General features: G+C 40.0%; 1 protein-coding gene across 4 annotated transcripts in view; it reads left to right on the top strand.

The window, feature by feature from the left end:
• The window catches only part of TENM2 (teneurin transmembrane protein 2), a 737,821-nt gene that overhangs the window by 552,510 nt on the left and 157,906 nt on the right, over window positions 1-27,405 (top strand). For all 4 annotated transcript variants that reach the window (XM_036391814.2, XM_036391811.2, XM_036391822.2 and 1 more), the window contains 2 exons: window positions 8,271-8,505; window positions 21,182-21,420. In XM_036391814.2, the coding sequence (XP_036247707.1) occupies window positions 8,271-8,505; window positions 21,182-21,420 (474 nt within the window). The remainder of the gene's footprint in view (window positions 1-8,270; window positions 8,506-21,181; window positions 21,421-27,405) is intronic.

Raw genomic sequence — 27,405 nt, 5'->3', positions numbered from 1 at the left:
TTAATGGAAAAGATCCATAGCCTATCCATGCAGGACAGCCCCCAGGCAGGGAATAATGTGCTCTGACTCCACGATTCAGAAGGCTGAACAATTGCTTTATTAATATTATTATAATATAGTATATTATTATTAATATATATATACTATAACTATACTATATTACATTAAGTTATATTACATACTAATACTAAAGTATACTACTGAAGTACTAAAGAAAAACCTGTGACCCCTTACCAGGCAGTCCCAACACAGCTTTGACCTAATTGGTCAGTCAGTCCAAACAACCATCAGCAGCATTTGTCTAATTAACAAATCACTCTTCATTAAACGATCTCCATAACACATTCCACATGTGCCAAACAGAAGCAGCAAGTAGAGATAAGAATTGTTTTCTCTTCTCTCTCTGAGCTTTCTCACTGCTGTCCCCAGGAAAAATCCTGGGAGAGAGAATTATGTCTCTCTCTGTTGAGAGTATGTGAATACTCACAAGCCTTGTTCTGAGAGTCTCTTCAAGCTCCCTTAATGGAGAATTGCATGGAGGTTTAATGTCATGGTAAGGATTGAGTCTCTCTGCAAGATGTTAGTAATGCTATTTAGAGAAGACAACACTTGATCTTTTCTACCTAGACAAAGTTCTCAGTGGGCTGTTTCCTTTCTGCTGTGCTACAGAGTGAGTTTCTAGCTTGCAGGAGATTTTTCCATGGTAAATGCAGTGGTAGGGGAGTATTTGCTGCAGTGCTCCTGAGAGAATTGCTGGCCAGTACAAGCTCCATGGGTGCCTCATCTGAGTGATAAATTGTGTGAGGCCTTTCATACAGCACTTTACAATTAATTACAAATTAATTACAATTAATTTACTTTACAATAAAATGCTTTTCTGTATTTTATTCATTAACCCTTGGTTTCACCTGAGCAACGGAATCTTTTACTACTACTTGTACTTTTACTACTACTTTACTACTACTTGTAGCTGAAGATAACATCTCTGGTACCTTGGAAAGTCAGGAAACTTAAACAGGACTTCTTATCTGAATGGTTTGTGACTTTCCTTCTTTAGTCCAATAACAACCAATAAAGAATTCAAATGAAATCTCACTGCCTGTGAAAGAAATGCCAGTCATGTAGTATTGCAGATTGCAGTACCCTGGAGGCAGACAAATCCTTGTTTCTGTCTTGTACATCCGTGTATCTTGCCTGCTTTTAAAAAGAGAAATAACCCATTGAAATGCCTGATCCAGGGCATCATGTACATTGCATTATATTTGCTTTTCTTTACTCAAGAATTATGCAACATTCCTCTTATTTTTTCCACATACTCCGCACAAATTATTTTTACCTGTTGTGCATGTTGAGAAACAGATGGTCCAGGTAGTAAATAACTGGCTTCCCAGGAGCTATGAAATTGAATTCTCCCAGGTAGCTCCTCCAGGAACACTCTATTTGCTGGTATATGTCAGTGAGCCTTCATGTTAATGATGCTTATATATCAGTGTTTATTTCCATCAGTTGATTATCAGTTGGTTCAGCCTAAAAGTAAAACTGTTTTTAATTATTTATTTTCATGCTTTTTGAGGCCAAAGGGGTTATATTGTAAGTATTTCTGGGAAAAAATGGTCAAACCCTGAAAACCCATTGAAGAACATTGTTGCAAGATGGAAGTTCTTGGGTTTTTTTTTTCCCTTTTAGACAAGAAAAATACTATATTTTTGTTGATCCTGCTGTTGAACTAAAGAAAAAAAAAGTCTGGATTGGTGTGCACTGTGCATTATGGTGAGTTGTCCTAAGGCAGTAGTATAAGATGGAATAAGAAAAAAAAAATTCAGAAGTTGAAAAATTTAGTGCTGCTGGGAAGAGATAATACTGCCTCAGAAACAGAGAAATTACGTGATGCTGAAAGCCTGGTTCAATATATTTCATTTGTAGTTCAGCTGCCAAACTTCTCAGTGGTGCAACTTGACCTTACAGATTCTTCAAACAGCAGAAAGATTCCAAATCATTACTCTGCTGATAAACCATTCCTTCTCTCAAAGAGCTGCGGCACCTAGAAGGCTGATTTATTAAAAAGCTGTTTCCTAGTAGATCTTCTTTCTGACATAATTACTTTAGAAATTTGTTTTGAGAGACTCTTTCTGGTATAAATTTTTTAGGAGATTGGGCTGAACAAAAAAAGAGTGTTTTGGACACTGTGTAATACCTTCTGTGACACTTCTGAAATAATCAAGGTCGTGCATTGCATTAAACCACCCGTGGCTGGCATTTCTTGTGCCCCTTGGAAACCAAAAGAGTTCCAGCTCACTGGGTGATGCAAGATCCTCAGTGCTGCTGTAACAGCTTCAGGGATGACTTTCTATTGCACCTGACTCGGGACTCACAATGAACTGGCAATTATGGCACAGTTATTCTTACGTCACCATGACAATTTTCAGGGTCCCCCATAGGCGAGTCAAAGAAGCAGCAGCTTTTAGGCCATAATCCTGTCAGGAAAATGTCACCAGGTTCCACTGCTGGCCTAAATATTCCTGTTGAGAAATTTCTTTCTGTTTTTCAGAAAAATCTGTGTCTTCATTTTCACTTTGGTGTGATTCCCAGTGCTTCAAATTGTTTGAGCTCGGGCAAGAATTTGTCTGAGTCTTTAGACAGGGTCCAGCTCTTTCCCATTCTGCAGAGCCAAGCCTAGAGAACAACGTTTACCTTTCTGCACTAAAATTTTCCATAGTAATGATGACAGTAATAATGAGCTTCATTGCTTAGAAATAGACCTGCCTGCTTTTCTTTTTAGTTCTTCTTACTTCAGTGCCTTCTTCAAACAATGGTGTGAATAGTGCTCATGTACCTGAGCTGAAGAACATAAATACATCCTTAAACTCTCTGAAATATGTTTCATATTTATATCAGTATTGGGAAACTCAGTTAAAAGATAGATTGAAAAAAATGTGGGATCATTCTTTTTCAATTAGAAAGAAGAAAACTCCAACTTCTCTTTCAAAATTTGAAATAGTGTGCCTACCTTTTCATATGTGTGTAACATACACACACATATACATATGGTAAAGTCCCACAGGACACTGAGGCTGTATAAACAGTATTATTGAACTGATGTGATTGCCACTGACCAGACATTATTTCATGCAGCCCATGCACCTCATGCAGTGTGATAATGAATATTTAAGTGATGTATTTCAACAAATATAATTAGTACATGGTGTCTCAGGGAATACTATCTTGTAGAGCAGTGAGTTTGAACCTTTTTGCAGGTGACCCTCAGTTGAAAGAGGTGGTTATAGGACTGTAATCCCTTAGGTTTGACTCCTGCTGAAGGGTCCAGTTTTGCTTTTGCTTCTATGACTGTGCACACTGGATATTGTAGGCAAGAAATGGGGTATTTCTACTTTGGTGGTTTTTTGGTTGGTTTGGGTTTTTGTGTTTGTTTTTGTTTTTTTGGGTTTTTTTTGTCAGAGCAACATTTAATTTTGTACTGTAATATTGTGCTGAGGCCATGGCTGCAATGCACTGGCAGACACTGATAAGTGACTTACTGTTTCATATCACACATTTACTGAATTTTCAGTTTGAAGTGTACAGTCTGGGATGACAGCCAGTCATTCAACCTATTCTTGCCTCAAAGAGTGTAAAAAAACCAGGCAGACAAAAGAAGGAACACCTGGCAAATGTCTTGGGTTTCAAACAACAAGAGAGAGAGGTAATGGTATCCATGGTTAGGAGTGAGATAACTTTCTTCTTTACACCATGTGTTGAAAACATTTTCAAAACATTGAGATGCCATTTAGGAAGGGCCTAGCACAAAACAATGTAGAGAATGAAGCAAACAAACAGGAGAACTGAAGCAGAGACAGCACAAAGCCCAGCCTGTGAATGCTGGGCAGCAGCCCTGGTGCCACCCTGCCAAGCTCCCTGGGGCTGGGCACAGCCGCCCCTGTGCCGCTGCCACACTCCGGCTCTCCCTGACTCAGAGTCATGGGAGCTGCCTTGCAAGATGGATCTGGCTTGGAAGGTGGCTCTGTGAAACAGCCCTTACTCACTGTGATGGGATGATGTGGCTTCCTTGGGAAAACAAATGGCAGAGGGATTTGAATAAAGAGCCAGCAGTGCTGCAGACAAGGTTTCTAATGCTGGCTGACAAGGGTTGTCTGTGGGTTTTTAATGACTTTCTTTCAATTCATTAGCTTCAGTTTTGGGGGTTTTTTTTTGTTCAGTATTTGCATTGTTTAAAGCATAAGAAAATAGTTGTGTCATTGTTCATTTCAGAAAAATAATACATGTTTGGGTTTTCCCTTTTAGTTCTTTTGTGAAAAGGAATGATGAGGAGGTGTAATGTCTCTTTAGCATTTAATAATGTCTCAGAAGGTAATTCAGCGCAACTGAGATACAATCTCCATTACTTTTTGAGGCAGTATTGACAAAGAACTGGATGGCTTCCCCAACTGCTTTAGGGAAGCAATTGTTTTGCTTAGATTAAGGATGCTGCTTTTCCTGCTTCGTATTTCATCTCTGTGATGGGAGATCAACTTGTTCTCCTCAGATCACTGTGTTGCTTGGGTTTAGTGCATGAGTTGAGTGTACCAAAGCCTGGGAAGAGCTGTGAAAAAACTATTTGACCATGTTAAAGCAGATCTGAATTTGAGGTACCTGTAATTCTGGGACATCCAGGGGCTCTATATATATATATACTTTTTTTTTTTTTTTTTTTTTATTTTTGTTCTGATTAAACAAACTAAGTCAATTGGGTAGCTTATGATTGCCTCAAAGCTACACAGATCAGACTTTGTATTCTCAGATTACTTAATTACAACACAATTTACCCTCACTCAACTTCTAATTTGAAATGAGTGCTGCTGATATTCTTGACTCCGGGAGAATCTCTTGAAGAATGACATGTTGATTATGTGGACACCAGACCGTGATTTTTTGAAAATGCTCATACAATCAATGTGTACTAAAATTGATTGGAATTAGATATGTTGTCTGTTTGTGAATTTAAATGAGAAATTTAAAAATATTTAAAAGCCTAAGTGTGGAGAGTACCAGTATTCCAGATTTCAAGGTCTTTGACTTTCCCTATGGTTTTAAAAGATTTTTCCTTAAATTCTAAATGTTTGAGCTTGTATAGTGTATCCTGGTGAAATGACTAATTCAGCTACTAAATGAGAAAAGGCATCATTTCCTCAGTATTGTCCCCCAGACCAATACTGGCTACTGCTATACCAAAAATAAAATCATTTCCTGATGTAAAAAGCCAGATGTACTCCATCAAGACACTCATTGTGTTTAAGCTTCCAAATCAAAGGCCATTTCCAGGGGCCAGAGCGTGTCATGTCATGGGATCCATGGGGCCAATCCCTCTGGATCCTTTATTGTGGGACAAGTGATTTCCTGCTCTGGACTTCAGAGCTCAGCAGATTTGCAGGTACTGCTGGTGAAGTTTTAATTTAGGCAAAGATGCTCTCAGAGAAGTGCTCAGATGTTCAGATGTGAATCCGATTTTATATCCCTGGCAAGCTGAACAGTGTTGGGCTCCTGTTTTTGATTCATTTGAACAGGTTTATGAAGAAGAAGCACATTAAGCTTTTATCTCTCTCATATATACACAAGTGTGTGCATGTCCCTAGTTAGTACTTTTTATATATATAAGCTTTTATACATTTTAATAGAAGCTATATAATATTTATATGATGTTAATATTGGTATTTGTTTATTTTTCTATATTAAATGCTACATTTGTCTTGCACCAGATTTCAGCGTTTTTGCAGCTGCAATGTGTGTTCAGTTTCCTCTGCACAGCTCATTTTGCAAAGTATCTTACATTTACTGTGTGGGAGCTGAATCTTGAGGCAGATTAAATAATCTGTGGTAATTTGATTTCAGCTCTTTTTTAGTCTTACAGAAATGCTGTTCATTCTCATTGATGTGCACTTGGCTCACTTTTAAGAGCAGCCCCGTGTATTGTGGTGACGGGATTCAGAGTCTGTATTTAACTGGTGCTACTGTGGCTCTCAGAGCAAAACTGGTTTGTTTATGTGGGTATGACTTTTTTGTGCTTATCCTTGAGAAGGAAAAGCTGCATCTAAAGTAAGTTGAGAAAACATGATGCACATGAGTCTTTTGAAGTAACTATTAACACAAGGGTACAGTTTTGTATTTCATCACTCATAAATATTCACTTATTGAAATCCAAGCATGCTTTGTTTAAAGTCAGAACACAGACTAGGAGAGTAATTCCACTTAAGCTTCTGTGCATGTGGATATTGTCCAAACACATTTTCTTCCTGCTGTGTCTTGCTCTGCATGCTGTTGTGGAATGGCACAGGACCTAGTACAGATTACAGATTTGATGTTCTTGGAGGTCCAAATGGGGGTTTTAAACATCAAACTTCATTGGCTAAACAGTGTTCTTTTATTCTTAGATAAGACATAGCCAAGGATAGTGAGGAGAGCTGCACATATGATGGCCTTAAAATTTAGGATGTGTTCATAAAAGGTGCCTTTGTATTTCAAGCAGCTGACATTCCCACAGGGGGCATGTTCTGGCAACAGATATTCAAAAAAGATAAAGAAACTGCTGTGTAGATTTAAGGCAACATGGGGAGGATGCAGAATTTATTATAATTGATTTCCTAAAGTTTCTTGTCAGAGGAGAAGTTATACTTGCCTTGTGTAAGCCCCAGTACACCTGGCTCTGTTCCTCAGCAGCCTGTGCTTGCCCAGCCTTCAGAATGCTGAACAGCCTCTGTCCAAACCTGCTGCACTCTGCTCCCTGCCTGTGTTGCTGTTGGGAAGAGGCTTTTTCCCTGCCTCTCCCTGCCCTGCAGAGCAGTGCCAGCAGAGAGCTGCCCCTGGGCACTTGTAGAACCCTGGGTCAGGTTGGAAAATGTTCTGAGATCCTCGAGTCTGACCCCAGCCCAGCACTGGCAGGCCACCCCAGCCATGTCCCTAAGTGCTGCTGCAGCTCAGGGTCCATGCTGGGGAAATAGCCTCCTGCTGCTTTGGGGACGCAGTGTCATTTTGTGTCTATTTTGGTTTTTATAAATATTGGCCTTCCTTAACTTTTACAGTAATTACTCAGTTTAGCAGCTTTTCTAGACTTCTTTGTTTCATGTGACAAAGATCAGTCTTGCTGCAAATGATGTTTTGTGATGTTTTCTTTTTATTATTTGATTCATTAAGTACAATGAAGTACTTTGCTTCAGTCTCTAAAAACAAACATGCATCATTAGAATTATCATTTCTCTAGTATTACTGATTAATGTTCACTAGAAAACAACTTGATACAATGTCTAAAGCATACAGTTCATTATAGTGTTTGTTTTCTTCATTCTCTTTTGCTGTTTTGCGGTTTTTATTAGACATAAATTATTGTAATGTGTAGAATTGCACATGAACTTATTTACCGGTCTACATTTATGTTTAGAATAGTGAAAATGTTAGAATGACACCTGCTTATCAGATTTTCTTTTCATGTGCTGTTATTTTAATCCATTTGCCTTAATGATTAGAAAAAATTATTTTTCACTATCAAGGCAAACATATCAGTACTCAAAGAATGAGAAAAGTTTATATCCTTCTTTATCCCTAAAAAATATCATCTGTCATTTTTCAATGAAAGAGTCTGAAAGAGTTACATAATTTCCAGATCTTGCTGTGTGTTTGTGGCCTTAGTAAATAGAAAAATACAGGCCAAATCCTGATCACATGGAATAACATGAAAGATACCATCTCTGCCTTGCTGCTCTCCTTTCATATTTGGAGTTTAATCTTCTTGTGCTGGCACAAATCCTGTTCATTTGAAGCTGATTGGTAAAATACAGTGAATGAAAGAAGATTGATTTCTCTGATTAAGTTTTATAGGGACCTAAAGACCATATTCTCAAAGGCTATTTTTAATCCATCAAAGCTCATCTGCTCACAGATGAGCAGATAGAAACAGAGGGGGTGAATTTTCTCCTGGTAGATGTAGGGAATGGTCCAGCTAGGCTGCTGTCCTGGCTGCTCCACTGAGGAGACTTTCTCCAGGGAGAATCCATGAAGAAGTATTTTAAAATTTAAATAGAGTCCTTGTCAACATGCCAGCCGTGCAGGCTGGAAGCACTGTTTTGTGTTGCTCTCCAATAATCACTGCTCTGATTTGCCCACCCTTTGATGCCCACAGCCTCCAAGAGGCACAGTCTCTTTTCCCAGGCAGTGACCCCTTGAAAATGCCGAGGAGAGCAGTGCCACCACACACATTTGTGATTTGTTTCTCTTTTCTGTTGTAGGCCCTTCAAATCATCACAGCCAATCAACGCTGAGGCCACCTCTCCCTCCTCCTCACAACCATTCCCTGTCCCATCACCATTCCTCTGCCAACTCCCTCAACAGGAACTCGCTCACCAACCGCCGCAACCAGATCCACGCGCCCGCGCCGGCGCCCAACGACCTGGCCACCACCCCCGAGTCTGTGCAGCTCCAGGACAGCTGGGTGCTCAACAGCAACGTCCCCCTCGAGACCAGGTGGGTGCTTGGGGCATTCACTTTCTCTGAACATGGTCCTTTCACCCAGGGTTTTCTCGTGGGAAGCTGAAAAGGCAGCTAGAGAAGCCTCAGAGAAAAGGAGAACAATTCTTAGCTCATTTGCTTTTCCTGTGTTGTTATGTGGAATGTGTTTGGGGATTGTTTATCCAAGGTGATTGTTTCATTGGGTTCTGGTGTGAGTTGTTTTGACTCATGGTCAAATTAGGGCCAAGCTGTGTCAGGACTCTGGAAAGAGTCACAAGTTTTCATTATTATCTTTTTAGCATTGTATCTTTTCTGTATTCTTTAGTATAGGATACTATTCTACATAGTATAGTAGTATAGTATAGTATTCTGTATTCTTTAGTATAGTATTCTTTAATATAATATAGTAATACATAATATAATAAATATAATATAATAAAGTAATAAATTAGCCTCCTGACCACATGGAGCCAGATGCATCGTTCCTCCCTGCCACGAGGCTCGCCGTGCATTGACAGCAGGTGGTGGGGATGGACACCTGGAGGATGCCACTGGTGGTCCTCCCAAGCACACAGAGACCACCCTTGGTTTGCTGGGAGTTGTTTTTGGTGTTCTCTGTGTCAGGGTGGTTTTTCTGACACAGCATGGGGAGTGAGTGGCATTAGAAGACCCAGCAGTCCCAGTCTGCTTTGCACTGGAAGGTGCACAGTGAATATCGCTGCTCACATCCCATTTTAAAGCCTTTTATTGACTTGGACCTTCCTTGCATACACAACTCTTGCTATTAATACAGCATATTTATATCACAGGCTCAGGGACAACTTAGAATTCATATTGGCTGTGCTGCTGAAAAATTATACATTTTGCCGTTCCTGAAGCAACAAACAGAGGCTCACTTGACATTATGCATTTTGGGAGACTTTGAGAAACAATCCGAGATTCATGACTGACAGTACTATAATTTTAATTTATACCTCATCCAGCATGCAAGTTCATTTTAATCTCTTCTGTACATGTTAACAGCTTGATGCCTGTGGGGCAAACAGCAGCATATAAATGAAAAGGTGCAGCACTTAGGCCTGACAGAGAAATAAATAAATAAATGCCTGACATGCTGCTGGTCTAAATATTCTGCTTTGTTGTCATTTGGGGTATGGAATGTCAAACATATTTAACTTGCACTTTAAATAGCAGAGTTGGCAGAGCTGATCTCTCAGAATTTAAAATTAGCTATTGTGGTGCTGAATCAAGTGCTTGGAAGAGCAGGGTGGTGTTGCTTGCCCAGAGAGTGACAAACACAGGAGCAGGTGGAGGAGCTGGGCTGCTGGGAGCGCTGGCTCCTGCCTGGGTTTCAGCTGCTTGGTTGCCACAGCCTCTGGGATGTTGTGTTTGGTTTGCAGCCTCCCAGGGTTTTCAAGGGGCTCTGCTGGGTCACAGCCTGAGGAGCCACATCTTGGGGGTGTTACACCCCCAGCCCAGCCCCTCCAACACTTGAATCAAGACTGTCCCTCTGGTGTGGAGCTCCGGGAGGAGCTGGCGTGGCTGGGCTGGAGCTGACAACACTGAGGCTGGTGTTACTCAGGGGTTGATCAGTGGTGGGTTGCAGCTCCATGGGGAGGAAAGGAGCCTGTAAGGGGCAGGGAGTCTGTGCTGGGCTGGGCTGTGCACAGGGGGCTGCCCTCACTTTGTCCTGCTCTGCTGGAATGGGAACATGGCTGCCATGAAGAAGTGGAAAGCGAGTTCAGGTTATCTGAAGTCAAGATGGCCAAAAAAGGAAAGGAGGAGATTCTTGCTTACTGAAGGTTTGGAGCTAACTTTGGCCAAATTAAAAAAAAAAAAAATCCCAAAAACCCTTGACTCTGAACTGCTGCTTCTGTGAGAACCTCTGCTATTTTATAGAACTTAGATTGGACATCCTGAATTTGTTATTTATTGCTAGGAATTACGAGATAGAAGTGTTGGTCCTGTTCAGCCAGACTGGTTCTTGCAGTGTGGTTCATTGCCCAGTGTTAGTACCTACTTTTAATTCTGGTGTAGAGTGGCCATGTGCTGTTCCTGGTCTGCCTCTTCCTGTCTGGAATTGTTCTTGGGTACAACAATACCTGAAATGTGTCATTTCTGAAGGCTCAAGACTGTCCCAATTTACCAATCACTTTACCTGGAGGGAGTATCCTTGGGATATTCACAAAAGGACTCTCTGCCATCATCCTGGCATCCCTGAGCCACAGCAGTGGGCATTTGTCTGGCTGGGTTTTTTTACTGTCTGATTTTGTACCTATTCCCAGCCAGAGGTGACTGTGAATGCTTTTACTGACTTTGGTTCTTCTCTCTTTTCTCTTATCCTGCAACCTCTGGCAGTATGTGTGTACATGACAAAGGTTACTTTGTGAATACTGTTATTTTTGGAGCTTGCAGGATGCCCGACAGTTAATTGGAGCTTTTTGGAAGACAGGTTTGTCACAGGCAAGCATTAAGCTATTAGAAAATGTCCTGGCAGAATTGCTGTCTTCCAAAACTATTCCAGAGCTGCTTCAGGATCGATTTTAGTTCTTCTCTGAAATTACATACCTGACAGGGCTTGATGACAAGTTTCATCACAAGAATATTAACTCAAAAATGACTGAAACTGATGCTTGTGAAATCATTGAGACTTTCAGAATTAGCCTGTAATTCTTCCCCCTTAAAACTGGTGTTTCATCTACATTGATACAAATACCCACAAAAAAAAATAAGGTATATTTTGGTAACTTTTTACTTCAGCCTTTTACTTTAAAGCTTTAGCTTGTTGCAGAACATTGACCCCTCTCATTCTGCCTCTTCACAGCACACGACTCTAATTTTTTTATCTTGTTATCTGTTTATTAATCTCTGTAGAGGAGCACTCAGGAGGCCAAGCCAGCACTGACAGCACCTGCTTTATCAAGAGAGGGTTTCATAACTCTCAGTTTTCATCTTTCAGTTACCTTCAGTAGATTCTGCTCTCTACTGAAAATGATGTGCAAGTGGTCACGTTACTGATTATGAAACAAAAGGCGGCACCTGAGCTGTCTGAAGGGAATGCTTTGTGTCAGCACGACAAAACCCAGATCACAATTTAGATTCCAGATGTCTCTTTATCTAACAGTACCAAGTGCTGAAATCATTGAATAATACAACACGCATCTGCATGTTGCTTTTTTTTTCTGGTAAGAATATTTTAACTTTCCCTTTGTTCCTTTGTTGTCCTAGGCAGTTTGGGCTAAATTCAGACTGTTTGGAGACATCGCATTTTCCAAATATATCCTTTCTCTATCTTTTGTTTCAGTATTGAGTGAAGGTTATTAATCACATTTGCTTTATTTTCATAAAGTGAAAAGTGTGATGTAAAGGAAGCTTTTACTGCTTGCACATATTTTAATGTGGCCTGTTCAGGCAACTGTGCCCAAATCTTTGTGGGTCCTTTGTGGTGCTGTATTTGTTACATAATTACATTTATCTGTATTGCAGCAGCTCATTGCTTCTAGTGGAGTACTGAGTTTGCAACATGCCTGTGCAGAGTTCCTGATTGTACTTATTTAGCGTTGTAGAATGGTTTGGGTTGGAAAGAGCTTAAGGATCATCATGGGCAAGGCCGCCTTCCACTAGTTGAGGTTGCTCAAAGCCCTGGCTAACCTCCCCTGGGACATTTCCAGTGATGTGTGCTTGATTTTAGGGTGGTGTTCCTGGTTCAGGTAAACAAACAGGGGCTGTGCCTTCCCTTTCCTGCTTTATGGCTGCATCAGGCTCCCAGCCTGGCTACATGATCACTCTGTTTTCTTTGAAATAAGGGTCTGTAATGGAAGGGTTGAAATATCTCTAAGTAAGGACACAGTAATGCATGGCTGTAGCATTTTTATGGTGCTATTTTTATGGTTCATTTCTGCAGTATTTAGCTGCTTTACCTTTAGGCTCGGAGCTGCTGTTTAATGCTCTTTAACTTTTATTGTCCTCTTGCAGTGTGTTTCAAAGCATCTCTCCTCCTCCTAACAAAGTGCTGGTTTCTACCTTCTCCAGTTGAGAGGTGTTCCTTTATTGCTGCTTTAATCATTGCTTTCCAGGGGGATGTGTGATGAAAATACTGCCTTTGAACACCCCAGGGTGGGTCTCATTCCTGACAGCCAGAGGGGCAGAGCTCTGCTTAAAGCTGGGAATGCTTTGAGGGCACAGGGAGAAAGGCATGGCTTGGCAGGGAGGTTCCTGTGGCTCCTCACACAGCAGGAATCCTCTGGGATGAGAACCCCACATGGGCACTGGGATGACTGGTGAGGGAGGAGAGCAGAGGAGCTTCCACGGATTCATGTTTCACTGAGATTGTCTGATTTATTAATGCCTCTTTCAGTACTTTATATTGATGTATCACTAATAATACTTAATTCAGGAGGAAAAAAAAAAGGGTAGAATTAAATAGAAATTACTCTTATTCTTCAGTTCTCATAATTAGTCTCGTAATTTGAAATATTTTCAGTCCAAATCTTTCAGTTGCAAAGATAATTTTCTATCTATGTCTATAATTTCTTTGTGCTTGCTCAGGAGGATGTGATGCTAGGCTTTAAGGAAGGCTGTAACTTCCTAATGTTTCTTCTGTGTTTCAGGGGAAAGGATGGTGGCCACCCTTCTGGTGATTATGAAATGGGTTTCTTTAGATCTTGTGGGCTGTAGTATAAGACCAATGGTCCAAATATGAGGTTCATGCCAAGTTCAGTTTAAAGATTGAGAAATCTAAAAATTTAACCTGAAAAGAATTGCTATGAACTTTTAAAAGAACTCTTCAAAATATTTGCCTTTTCCTGGGGTTCAAGCTGCATTTGTTACTTTGCCAGTCTGATTCCAGCACAGTCACTCAGGTGAGCCTGAGGACAGCAGTGAGAGCATAAAGGATGGAGCAGCAATGTGAGCTGATCCCAGTGTGCACCATGCAGTGCTTGAACTCAAAATCACGGGGTAGCACAGCTGGGAAACATCTGCACCCAGTGCTCCAGCTCATTTCAGTGCAGGAATGGACACGGTGCACTGGGCCTGGGCACAGCCTATGGTAGTCAGGGCAAAAAGGCCAAGAACAGGGCACTGAGGAGAGATTTAACAGTGGGGGAAAGCAACATTAACTTTTTAAAGAAAGAAATTAAATATCTGAAATGTAATAATAAATCTGAAATCATAATTCTCTTTTTTTACCATCTTGGGGTGTCAAGATCAGCTGCAGAACTTTGAACTGAATATGTAAACTCGAAGTTTCTGAATGTGTTGAAGTTCCAAGCTACAACTGCTCTCTGCAATTGTCTGCCTATTTTCAATGATGTCTCAATATTTTGATATCTTTGTACATGATGCAAAATGTTCTGGAACAGAACAGTGAAACAAAATTTCCTTTCCTTTTGTTAATGCGATTTCCTAGGATATATTGTGCATAACAAACAACTACTTGGAGCAGTGCAATGAGTCCTCACTCTAATTCTGCTTTTTCTTTTGTGACTTTCTCTTACCATTTACTTGCAGCTACAGGTTCATATGCTAGAGCAGGTTCTTCCTCTGAGACTGAAGGCTGAGGCAAGAACTGACTCCTTCATTGTCTTGTTCCTGCAGGGGAAGGTTGCAGAAAGGCTGTGGGGACTTTCCAAATAATTGCAATCTGCATAGATGGATTCTGGGCCTGTCTAAAAATCAAAAGCACTTTAAAGAGTCAAGGAAAGCACAGTCAAAAGAATCCCCAAGGACTCTAAACACATTTGAGCCATGTACTTGGAGGATTCCAAAAGCACTGTAAAAAGGTCGTTTTTAGCAGGCTCCTGGAGTATCATTTTCATAACAAATACAGGCATGAGTAGGAGGGAGAAAAGGGGGAAGGGAACACTACAAAAGCAGGATACATAATGATGATTCAGAAAATCGATCTGGATGTACTCCCACTCACGTACACATAAGCTCAGAGAAGTTTTTACTGATTGCAGATAATTGCATGTTTTCATGATCTTGTCATTTGCATTTTTAACTTCTGGGTTGTGCAGAGTGAACAGGCAATGTGAGTGACTGCACAGGAAGAGACAGGCATGTTTAGGGTTTTTATGAAGAAAAGTCTAGAATTATGTGATTTTAGTTCCTCTTTATTTAAGCTTATGTGTTGACTGATAAATTTCTCTGAGTTTTATTCTTCTGTTCTATGACTTACAGAATTGAAGTAGCCCTGTTAGTACTTTTTCTTTTTTTCTTGTAAGCTCTCCACTATCTCTTCATTCAACTACTCACTTAACATGTATGCTTTTTAAAATAGAAGTGTTTTGAAATTATGTTCATTAATTGATGTAGAAAGTTAAAACTGCATGGGCCCATTGAAATGCAAAACACTGTTATCATAATCCTCACCACTGCAATAACAAATGGAGGCATTATTGCACTTCACTTGGCACTACGCAACAACTACTCAGAACCTATGGCAAAAAAAGACAAAAGGTTTTCTGATGAAGAAGAGAAACTTCCTGTAGCTGAGTTGATTCAGAGCTCCTAAATGTTCCTGGATCTGCTGACTGATCCTTCTATAATTTCATGTACATACACATGCAAAGACCCTGATTTTTTGTGTTTGTGTCTGTAGCTGTGCCTGTTAGTCTTTGCTAGGCATTAACCAGCAGTTTGATTGCTCTGTTCCTGGGGAATAAACAGTAGTGCAAGAAGGAGATTCATAAATTTAAAGGGCAAAGCTGGCTATTGAATGAGTAACTCCCACAAAAGCTGAGTAGGATTCAGGCAGACAGGCTGAATGGGTGGGCCCACACCTCTTGCAGAGTACCTGGAATCTTTTTAGACCACAGAGCCACCAGTCAGGAGGGTGATGGGTGCCCCTGGAGCTGCTGAGCTGCCATGTGCATGTTCCCCTTCTGGATTTTATGCCTTTCCAAGTTGGTGTTCTCCATCTCAAACTCTTGAGCTGCTCATGATCCCCAGTTCAGCAGTCTATATATTCTGTATAGATATATCTCTCTATATTTTCCACCTCACCTTTCTCCAGCCTCTCTCACAGCTCAGCAGCCTCCGAGCACCTGGCACAGGGCAGGGCTGTGGGGACAATCCAGAGCCAGGGGCACGTGGTGAGAGCCCCCAGAGAACGCTCCAGGGGTCAGCTCACAGTGGGATTAGAAGAGAAGTTTATAAAAGTGGATCCAAGAGGATCTCAGCTTGCAGATGAAGAGCAGGTGTCCTGTGCAGAGGTGCCCATGCAGAGCCATCGCTGCTGCTGTCTCACTGTGCAGGTGTTCTGCCTCTGTGCCTTTGTGAGCAATGCCTGCCTGCTTTTGTTTCACAAAATGACAGATCAAGGTGCCCAAAGGCTGGCACCTGCCTTTCTGTGCACCACCCTGCCCAGCTGTCAGGCAGTGTTCAATTACTGTGCTTCACATGTCCAGCTGTGCCTTTGGTGGAGGGTGGCAGTGGTGACAGGCCAGCCAGGCTCTCAGCAGCCTCTGTGACACTGCTCTGCTCTCTGCAGTCTTTAGAGCCATTTGCCTGGGGATGTGGAGAGCCCAGCCTGAAGGAATCAGCAAGGGTTTTAAGGAGCTGGAGCTGCTCTGGGTGCTGGGGGCTGCTGCAGGGATCAGGAGGATGCAGTGACACTGAGCTGTTCATCCTGAATTACTCTTCAGTGTAGTAACTTCCTTTTTTTCCTATTGCTCTTCCTTAGTTCTGTATCAGTATCTGCAGCAGGCTGAAAATCACTGAAATAGTGTCATGAGGACTGTCCTCTGTTTCCACAGGCATTTATTTGGGTGTGGGGTGCACAACACACAGGTGTGAAAATGGCCATTGGGTTTATACAGATGTGTATTTAAACAGCTTTCCACTGGAAAAACTGCTTTACTGAGTTTAGCCTGTGGATTTGACATGATTGAGACAGCTTTTGTAACTGTACAATTTAAACACAAATAGATAACATTTGTTAGGCTTTATTGATGGCTTTAGAGTTCTAGGGTAGAAACTTCTGTGCAGTTTTACCACATCAGCCCTCAGCTGTGGAAATGTGGCTGATGGTCCCGTGTTTTCTGCAAAAACCTGAGAGAATATACAAATAAATCTCATTTGGGGAAAGACTGAGACACAGGTAACCAAAGCTTGCACTTGTCTACCCCTCAGAGTTCATTTTTTCATAACAGGCATAAGAACAGCTCATGGTTTGCTTCAGGCTTGGTTTCTTTTTGTTTGGAAGTCAGAAATGTTCCATAAAACTTTGCTGTCTGAATTTGGCAGCCACTTTGAGGCTTCCACTGACATAAAATGACTCATGGCTACTTTTCTGGAAGACTTTGAAAAGTGCAGAAGGTTTTTTTTTTTAATCACAATGAAAGCCAGTATATTATGTTCTATATCCCATTGTTTTCTGCTCAGAATAAATGTCCAATAAAATGATAGACAGATGTGATTTTACCACAGCTTGAAGATATTTTTAAGTCCTAGAACAACTAAATTGAGCTGTTAGTATTCTCTTGACCTGTAGCTTTTCTATTTATTAATTACTATTAAAAACCCTGTAAAATATGAAAAAGACAATTTAAGCATTACAATTCTCTGTATGCCTTTTTATTCTTTTTTCCTACAGAATAAGTTTAGGACAGTATGAGGAGGGGAAAAAAAAGCAATTTATGTTAGAAAATGTCTTTTTCTTCCTTTCTATTACAGTTTTTCATCGCAAAACCAATTTTTTTTCCTCCGCTCATTCTTGCAGTGTGCTGCCATGACAATCTGTCCAGAAAGGAGGGGGAAGAAGCTGATTGTTCTCTCAAAGAATATGGAAGTTAATACAGTCCCTGTCAGACCACTGTTCCCTGAACACCACAGATCCTTTTGACCTGTGGGAAAGCACATGCTAGGGAGGGCTCTGAATTAATGAAGAAGGCAAAAAGAGCTTTTGCCATTTGCCATGAGTGCACAGGGCAGTGCTCAAATGTCCCCTGGCAAGCTCAGCTTTCCCAGATGTCACCTTTGGGGTGACCCCACAGCAGCAGTGCTGGAAACAGAGGGGGAGATTCCTGAATCCTGGAGATTCCTGAATCCTGGAGAATCCTGAATCCTGCAGCCAGAGCCTGGGAGAGGAGAGCAGAGCCCAGACTGAGTTGCAGGGTTAATTTCTGCTTCTGTGGGCAGCACCCAAGCTCCTTCCACAGCTTCTCAAGGTCACTGAAATAACAGAATCACTCTAGGCTGGCAAGCATATTTTGTGAATTTTTCAGTGTGGAGTTGTCTTAGTGATCCACAGAAATTAGGGAGACTGGGCTGAGAGCAAATTTATCCCCGTGTTTTCAAAATAGAAAATTAGTCCCAGTCTAATTCCAATTGCTAATGCTGAATTGTGAGGTAGAAAATGTGTTTTTCATAATTTGTTTGATAGGTGAACAGGTAAGACAGAGAATACAATTTTTTAATTCTTATATGAAGTGTATTTGAAATTAAGTGAACTGGTACAAATCAGATCATTTCTTTTCATAAGCAGACATTGTAAAATGCTCCCAGCCTTGCCACTGTGAGGCTGTAATTAATGTTGATAAATGCTCATGTTCTCTCTGTGCAGCTTCAGCCCACAGACAATTGGTTGTACCAGAGCATGTCAAATCTCACATAAAAATATGGCTATAGATCATTGGGTTTAGGGATAGAGTTGAGACAAGTCAATTTATTTCCATTATTAGCTGAATCTAGTTTTAAAACTCTGGAGGTCCAACTGTTTTTTCCATTATGTTCCCAGTCTTTCTGGTGTGCTTTGCTGTGGTTTAAGGTTCATCTGCTAACCTGGCCCCCAGCTTTGGAATGCACTGCCAGTTTTCCAAAGTGCCTTGGGGACATTTAACACATCTTAGTTAAACATCTTTTTTAACTTTTGAAGGCAGAACTTGTGCACTTTCAGGTGGTATGATGTCTGATAGCTGCCACTTTGTCAGGTGTCCTCATAATTGAGACAATGAACATTCAGCTTTCAAAATGCCTGGGTAGGACAAAATGTGACAAAATTCAGGGTTTATCCAATGACATTCTTTCTTTTTTGCTTTGAGAATGACATCTTCTCCTTTTCAGTTGGCTTTTTTTGCTTCTACCAAGTCCTGATTAGTTTTAACAATATCATAGAGATCCTGTTTGCATGGATAAGTGTTTTGGTTTTCTTTATATACTTTATGTATCTCAAAGTGGATCACAGTGGAGCTGCTTTTTTGTTCTACTTTTTTTGTCTTCTCACATGCAACAGGATGTGATTGACATGTTCTATTAAAGCATATCTGGATATTCATTAATTCAATTTTAATGGGAGCAGAGTTTCATTATATATCTGAGTTTACTTTAACAATGCTTTATATTAAAATTTCTGTTGGTGCTGTAGCTGCCTTCTCAGCTAAAGAGGACATAAAATTCCTGGGTTTAAAGGCATTTCAGATAAAGAGAGTTCCAAGGACTGTAATTTCGAGTTTGGTTCTGAAATATCTGCTGTGGGGCAGGGAAAGGGTAAGAACTGTCTGTTATGGACCCTTCTGTCCAAACCTAAGAGGGTCATTCCTGACCTGAGGATTCAGAGGAGAAGGGGCTGAGGCAGAGGAAGAATTATCCTGGATGAGAGAGGAGCTTTCCTGCCTGCCTTGGTCTCACTGGGTCTCTCTTCCTTCTGGCTCCCCCTTGCTCCTCGTGCTCGGTGTCGTTTCAGTCCCTGGATCCAACCATGGAAGTGGTCTTGTGCTCCCCACCCTGGAGAGCAGCTAGAAAGGACCAAACCTGCTTCTGTTGACCACTTAATCAGGTTCTACCCAGACAGAAGGAGCAGAAGAGTCAATAGAAATGGTGTGGCACAACCAGCCCCGCTACATCATTTTCCCATCAGTTACTTGAATTGTACTGTTGCAAAGTAAAGATGAAAATGAAGGATTCAAGACATCAGACTTCCATTATTTCTTGCTTTCTTTTAGCTGAAAGGTGTTTTTCATAATTTAAAAGGCTGGTAATTTTAAGGGGAAGTCTTTTACCCTTTGCCTTTATTGCTTTTTTCCGTAGATCACCCATGACGTGCACAAAAGGATTCTAACCTCTAACGTCCCTCACTGATAAAGAAAAAAGAAGGGTGGCTTTATTTGTTAAAAAACCCAATATTTCTATGAAGTAGCTAGTTAGAATTAACCTGTTTGAGTTTGACTGCATATCTGAAGTCTTCAAAGCACAAAGAAAGAGTTGTGACAGTGGATAGATACTGCCACTGTTTTTGTGTATTTTCCACAACAAACTAGATTTTGGTCACTGTTGAAAGGGATGTACAAGGCCACTTGAAGTTGAAAAATCAATAGCAAAGGCAATGTCAAAGTGATTTTTCATGTTCATTAATAGATTTTATAATAGATTTATTAAAAAAACCCACAAAAACATATTTTCAGAGGTTTTCTTCAAATGGAAATGTTTAATCAGAAATCTGGGGAGCCTAGCCACCCTTCCTTTTACTGTCTTTTACCTGTATGCAAGTTCTGTGCAATCTCTTATGCCCTGGGCTTTATTTCAAAACAAATATTTCAAAAAAAATGCCTTTAAAATCACTTCTGGTATTCTGTAGAATAGGTATAAACCAATCTATGCTTGACAGTAGGCACATTCATGATGGTGGGCTGGAAAGCATACTTGGGAAACACATTTCAGCCTCCAACTTCCAAATTGTTGTTGTCAGTGAGTGACATGGATTTTAAAGCTCTAACAGGTGGTTTCAGAGTGACATACTGGATTGTATCTGAATAAAAATGCTCAACATATTTTACATTGGAAGTTAGACCCGGGTTATTTTAGGCTGTGATTTTGATTTTGGAGATTACTGAGTGTCTTCATTCTGTTTGATTCCAAGAAGCACTTGTTTTTCAGAGCTGTGAAGGGAGAGGGTATGGAGCAAGTCTTCAGAGCTCTCTGTCTTAAACCAAGTGACTTTCTGTAAGACCACAGCCTTTATTGTGTGCTTCTCTTTTTATTGATTACTGGGAGCATGTTTGTAGTCAGCTCTTCCTGATTGTGAGAAGTTAATGTAAAGAAATCAGTCTTCCAGTTTGCTTTCTCCATTTCCTCTGTCTGGAATATGTTGACAGCATTTTCTGAGATTAATTTGAGTGTATTCTATTATTTTCTTCCTAACCAATGTATGGGCAGCTGAAATCCTGGTTTTATCTGCTGAGTCATGTGCTGTTGGTAATTGTCTTAGCTGTTCAAACCAAACCCGTGTTCTGTTAAAGCACAAAATCATGGTTAATTCTAATTCTGGCAAGATCATTTCCTACAGGACTATGGGTTTTGCTCAGTATGTTCTTAGTGGTTTTGCAGGGAGCTTTTGCCAAGAGTGTGAATGAGACTTAGAGTGTGGTTTTCTTAAGTCATTTTCTGAGTGGTGGATTCCAGAGGGAACTCCCAGACATGGGTCATGCTGGTGTTTTAGCTAGTATGTGGTCAAGTGGCATCTAATTACAGAAAAGGTGATGAAAGATATCCTGACACTGTATTTTAGTGCCAGTTGTTAAGATCTGGTAGCAAAAAAAAGGAGAATTTTCATTTCTCTATTTCTTTTACAAAATCCTTTTTGGTTGAATTTACCAGGCTGTGACAGCTGGAATGGTATGGGAGTAGGAGATGTTCTCTCTTAACTACAGGACTTGCCATTTTCAACTCTGTTCCATTTTATGTTTTTCAGGCATTTCTTGTTTAAGACATCTTCTGGAACTACTCCACTGTTCAGTAGTTCTTCCCCTGGTTACCCGCTGACCTCAGGAACAGTTTACACTCCACCTCCCAGGCTGTTACCTAGAAATACATTCTCCAGGAATGCATTCAAGCTGAAAAAGCCCTCCAAGTACTGTAGCTGGAAATGTGCTGCTTTGTCTGCAATTGCTGCTGCAGTCCTGCTTGCCATCTTGCTAGCATATTTCATAGGTAAGGCTGTGTTTCCTCTCTCCAATCACATAGCTGTGTCACAAAATGAAAGTTCAGCAGATGAAAGGATGCTCAACGTGTTTCAAAAATGTGTGTTCGCAGTGAGCAAAGAATATTATTATTCCTTATACTGATTAATGAGGAAAAATCAAATGTTCCAGTCACGTTCACTGTTGTAAGAGCAGTGGAAACAAGAAATTGATTCAGGATTCTCAATGTGCAGTGTTAACTTTAGGTGTCAGATATGCACATCTCAGAAATGGTCCAAACAGAGGGATTTAATGGCTTTTTGATGTAGTGCCATATGTTTAAAAAGTATTTAGAAAAAAAAAATGTGATAGGTGGTGAATTCATATAAGTAACAGAAGCCAGTGGCATTTGAATTCAAATATTACCATCACATTCTGCCTTTAGATTAAAAAAAACAAAATTGTTTTGATTACTAGTTCTCAGTCTATATTGGTCGGTGTGCCTAAATCCTGGTGCTGTTACATTTGAATCATTAGGTGGTTCCATTTTGCATGCAGTTCTTTTCCATATTCCACTCATCCTTAGCATTTTGTAAGGAAAAATATAGAAACCTGAATGTTGTGTTTATTTCCCATGATTCATATGTTCATAGTGACCACACTGTGTTCTAATCCTTTCTGTGGGTTTTTGAGATGTTTTTAACATGCTGCTGAGATTTTGTCTTTCTTAATTTATGTCATTAATTTCTAACTTCCTCACCTTCCCCTGGTCTCTCTCATTCTCTGTTGTTGTAGAGGTCTTTTTTTAGGTGTCTGTACAAACTGCCAGTGTATTTTGTACCTCTTAAAGTGCCTTTAACAATATGCTGATGACAGTGAAGTGCTGCACACTCTTTAGGCTCTTTGAGTAAATGGCAGAATTATGGTAGCTTGACAATATTTTCTGTTAATACTTTCCAGACGTATTCTTTGTGGGATTTATTTCCTCTCTGAAACTATTCTCACATATAGCACTCAAAAGATCTATATAAAGATGTGCTGAATTGTCTCTCTTTTTTCTTTTTTTTTTTTTTTTTTTGATCCTATATAACCTGACTCTTCAGGATAGACACCATTTTCTAAGAAAACCCCATTTTTCATACTAATGAGCTTCCATATATGATTAATTTATACAATAGTAGGAGAGAACTGTCTGCCTATCCCTGCTGTCTGTTTAGTCCAGACCTACATCCCAGCACACTGAGTACTACAGATCTACCCATCTTTCTGTATTTCCCCTGTAGAAAGCCTCAGAAGAATAACAAGCTTAGTTTGGTGTATAAATGAAAAGATTGGAAAGCACATAATTCATTGAAGTTGACAGTTATCATACAGCAGCTCCCTGTTAGAGTGATTATGCACATGGGAAATGATATACTTCAAGTTGAACATTTTAATCATGTGCATAACTTTGAAGTGATGGATTATGAAATGTGGTTTTTCCTTGGTATTTAGGTTGCTGTAATCTTAAGCAAAGCTTTGCAATGGGGTTATTGCTTTTTACACTTTCATTTTTAAGACAAGAGAGAATGTAAGGCAATGTATTGACTCTTAATAATTGATGAATGATCTATCATTTCAAGTAACGACATAACTGATCCATTTTGACAGAAGTTTTTGAGGTCTTCTTTCCAGCTGAAAGAATGATGAGCACAATAGAGCTGGTAGTGAACACAACAAAGCAGGGTTTAGGAGAGAGTGTTAGCTCAAGGTTTAAATAATGAGAAGTTACCTGACAAGCTTCATCCCATACATAGGAAAGAATAAGTACATGTCACAACCAGAAAATAGCTGAAATTAATCCTATGAATAAACTTGATAGATCCACTTTGATCATCATTTAAAGTGATGGAAGAGAGAGAAAAGAAAAAACAAAAAAGCAGTGATGTAGCCTTAGATGCACGAGAAGAAAAGAAAGGTAAAAGTGAAGTGCCTTTGGTAGGCCATTTATTAAATTAATTCCTTCACTCTCAGCAGAAAATCATACAATTCATTGCACATGACAAAGAGCAGGAGTAAGACCATCAGCTATCAACTAACCCTTGCTGTCCTCCAAGAGTGTGACTTAAGGTGCTAAATCATCTCCTGATTTGAAAAAAGGAAAGGCTTTGAAGGTGCTGCTATTGTATTTCTGCCTTACACGTCCACAAAGAAAATTTCTTGCTCTCTACCATAGCAGAGATTCCATCAGTGGGGTTACATTAACTAAAAATAAGAGTTGTGGAAAAATTCATCCAAATCTGCAGCCAATGGTTCTGCTCCTTAGGTTTGTCAGGGTATCTGTGGGAATGTGACTGTGTCAGTGCTGGTCCAGACTCTTGTAGGACCAAATGCAGAGGGCAGTGATGGCAAATAGGGGGTAAATTATCTTCAAAGAGTACTTTGAAGTTCTTATACTCCTCAGGATTTCTAAATGAATTGTCTTATCATAAAAGAGATGGGAGAATTGATATGGGTGGGTCATTGAGAAAATGATGTACACGGGTTTAAACATGGGGCTTTGAGATTACAAAAAATTATGGCTGGCATGAAAAAAATTATAATGGGGGTGATTTAAAGAGAGAAGCAACAAAAAAATCATGACTGATAGAAAAGAAAAAATATTTTTAAAATTATTAGGCATTCCTATTGCCTTTCCTCCAACACACAACTAAAAATACAATGAATGAAATGAAAAGGCAGCGTGTTTAATGCTCTAAAAATAAATTCATAGTGCATAAATAACCTTTGGAACTTTTTGCCACACTACATAATTGATGTTAAATAAAGATACTGCTGAGATTTTAAGTTAAACATTTGTCAAAATAATGGCAATATGCCTTGTTAGAAGGTAACTTAAGGTTTTATTTTCTCTTTTAAAATACATATAGATTGATGGTTTATATCATAATATGTCATCAAAGTCTGGCTATTTAGATAGACTCTTCCTTTTTAGGCCAGTCAGTGCCACTGTTATCTGAAATTCTCTAAATCTTCCTCTGCAAATTACCCTGACTGATGTCTGGGAGAAAATTCTGGAGGTCTGCAGTGGTGCAGTGTGCTAGGGCACCCATTTGTGCAGAATAGGTTGGGTTTTTCCCTCTTAGACAAATTGTTCTGTGTCTGAATTCCTTGACACTGGCAGGGTTTCTGCAGAAACTTTAACACAGATCAAATTCACCAGGTTGAAAATAAATCAGGTGACTTTTGGTCTTCTTGTTAAAGGACTAGACAGAAAAAAAGTGTAGATGGGGTGTGTGAAAGAGCACCTTAAGATGTTTCTATGGCCAGTTGTTGTACTATTTTTAATAGGAGAGAATAGGAAAAAAGTCACTTCAATTAACTTTTCCATTACATGGCATACAGAGGGCTGGCTGCACATTTAAAGCCAAGTTTGTCACTGCTCCCTGTTTCATCAGTAGCCAGATGTGAGCAAAATTCAGAATATCAGTTGCTAGTATTGCACAACCTTCTGGTAAACTCCAGCATGCAGAATGGAAATGAAATTGTCCCAAGTCCTCCCTGAGTCTCCTGTGCCATTTCCCAGAGCCCAGGAGTTATTCCTATTATCCAGGGGTGACATATGAAGAATGTAGAACCAGCCATTCAAATTAGGACATCCTGAAGATATTGGGCTGGTGGTAAAACCCAGTTACAAGAAAGTAATTTATAAAGTGTCAAAAGGAAAGCATATACCACACATATTGTCTTTGTCAGAGTGTTCACTTCAGAGGTTAAGGGAGTGATGAAAGCATTTGTCATGTTAAATTAGTTTTTAGCTCTTTTGATTCATGCCAAAGTTGGAGGAGAAAAATATAAAAAAGAAGAAAGAAGGAGCGTAAAAAGAGTCACCTTGGATTTTTCACAAAGTAATTGCTGCCAAACATAAATACCACATTTTTGTAAGCCCCTATGCTGCTCTGATTTCTGCCAATCTATCTTTGAGCATCAAAGAACATCTGACCATCAACATGTCAGTACATTAAAAATATGGTAATTTAAATATTTAGACTTTCCTGTAGGGAAAAAAACCAAAACCCTGGACTGTTATTTCCTGTGGAAATTAAAAGCTGTGATGGGTTTAAAGATGCTTCACTTGAAAATAGTGTCCTGATACTCACACTGAAACTTACAGATATTGATGCTATTTTTAGCTGCTGTCATATGCAAGGAGATATGAGAAAAATTAAAGAAAAATGACATAGACCATGAGAGCAGCATGCTTGCACCACACCTTCAGTGCCTATGTTGCACATGAAAGTATTATTAGTCATTTATTCCTCACTGTTATTTGACCTTAAAGACACATGAGGTTTAAGATAAATTTCAGGTTTCTGCATAAACTTGAAATAATATATTCACTTCAGTGCCACAGAAAGGACTGAATTGCCAAAGGGTCTGGCAGTTAATTAAGCAAATGAAAATGTCCTTCTTTTAGAGTTTGAAATAAGAACCTGAAAAATAGTTATTCTGAGACTGTAAGATATATGGTTAATTTATGTCGTTTTTCCACTTGTACCACAGAAGTTTTCCTTTGTTTGTGTGAGAGTCAGACAAAAAAATCTAGAAGGATTTCTGACTTGGAAGTACAAGTCTCATCTTTGCCTCAACTATCTGTACATGGTACAGTTTAATAAAATTTTATCCTTCAGGTGTTGATATCAACTTATTTTATTCCCACAAATTAGTCAGTATTTTTGCCAGTGTAAGTGCTTGGATGAATTTTGTTGTTCATTCATGTTTGTAAGTTGTTCCACTCCTAAGCCAGGTTGTCTTTTTTACTCTGATTCCATAGATGAGGATTCATCAAAATAAGTTCCTGAAGTGCCTGTCTAATGTAACCATTGATTTTTTTCTCTCTCTCTCTGAGTTGTACTTTACAAACAGGAGCTTCCATTTCATTTGATTTTTTATCTTGCATTTGTTTATTACTTGTGCAGTCAGAAAACTACAGCTTTTGTCTTGTCCAGACTTCACTGAAATCAAATTTGCTAGACATTTTGGAAAGCAAGACTGAAAAAGGGAAAATCATGCATGGCTGGAACCTCTGAGAGGCAGAGGGCATCTGGCTGCCAGTCACTGCAATCAGATTCACTTGAAATCAATGCAAACCAAGGGAATGCTGCATCTTGCAAGATTAGCTGATGACAGAAGGTTCTGTTCTTAAATTTGCATTAAAAATAGGTGTCAGTTAGGGGCAATAATTAAATTTTAGAATATGCCTGTCATATTTTAAATGTCACACATTCAGTGATTCTTATTGACTGCTTTCAGTCAATCTGAGTGAGAAAAGCGTGGTAGTAGCTCAATGAGCTTGTCTAATGCTACCTCTGAGGAGTTTTGGGAAAAACAATCTGGCTTCATTCCATAAAAAACTAGGTGCCAGGATTGGGAATTTTGGTGCCTGTGTCCAGGAAATTCAGATGTGGCTTTTTAGCCTAGCAGGTGTCCCTTCCCTGCTCCACAGTCCAAAGGTGTGAGATTCATTATGTTACCAGGACAGTTCTCCTGGAGACAAGCTGCTCCAGCTGCACTGTGTGCTTAATGGTACAAAAAGGGCACTCTGACATGAAATTCCTTGGGTATGGTTTTCCTGGGCTTTTCCTGAGTCAAAAGGCAAAGCTTGATCTGCAGATCTGTTCCAGGAAAAGCCAATGTACTCCTGTTTTGCCTAGCAAAGGTTTGGGGAGAAGGAGAGGAGGAGGATTTCAGTGTGGAGGGGCAGGCTCACAGCCTGGGCAGTTCTGTCTGTGGGACATGTTCATATCATGAAACTCAGCAGTTCCAACTGGAGTGAGCCCAATGTTCCCGTGACTCCCAAAGTGCTGCCATGTGCTCAGCTTAGCTCCTGCACTTGAAAACCTTTCTTGCTCAGCTACCAGGCTGAGCACACTCTGAAGCCTTGGCAGGAGACAGGGGACAGAGAGGATCACAGAATGTTTTCTTCCATGTGTCACTGGAGTTGTGTTTTCAGGGCACGTTTTGGGTTGTTAATGCA

The sequence above is a fragment of the Molothrus ater genome, chromosome 15 (genome assembly GCF_012460135.2).
Source record: "Molothrus ater isolate BHLD 08-10-18 breed brown headed cowbird chromosome 15, BPBGC_Mater_1.1, whole genome shotgun sequence".
NCBI classification, from domain to species: Eukaryota; Metazoa; Chordata; class Aves; order Passeriformes; family Icteridae; genus Molothrus; species Molothrus ater.
Note: the sequence above shows the minus strand (reverse complement) of the source record. Positions and strands in the feature narration are given on the sequence as shown.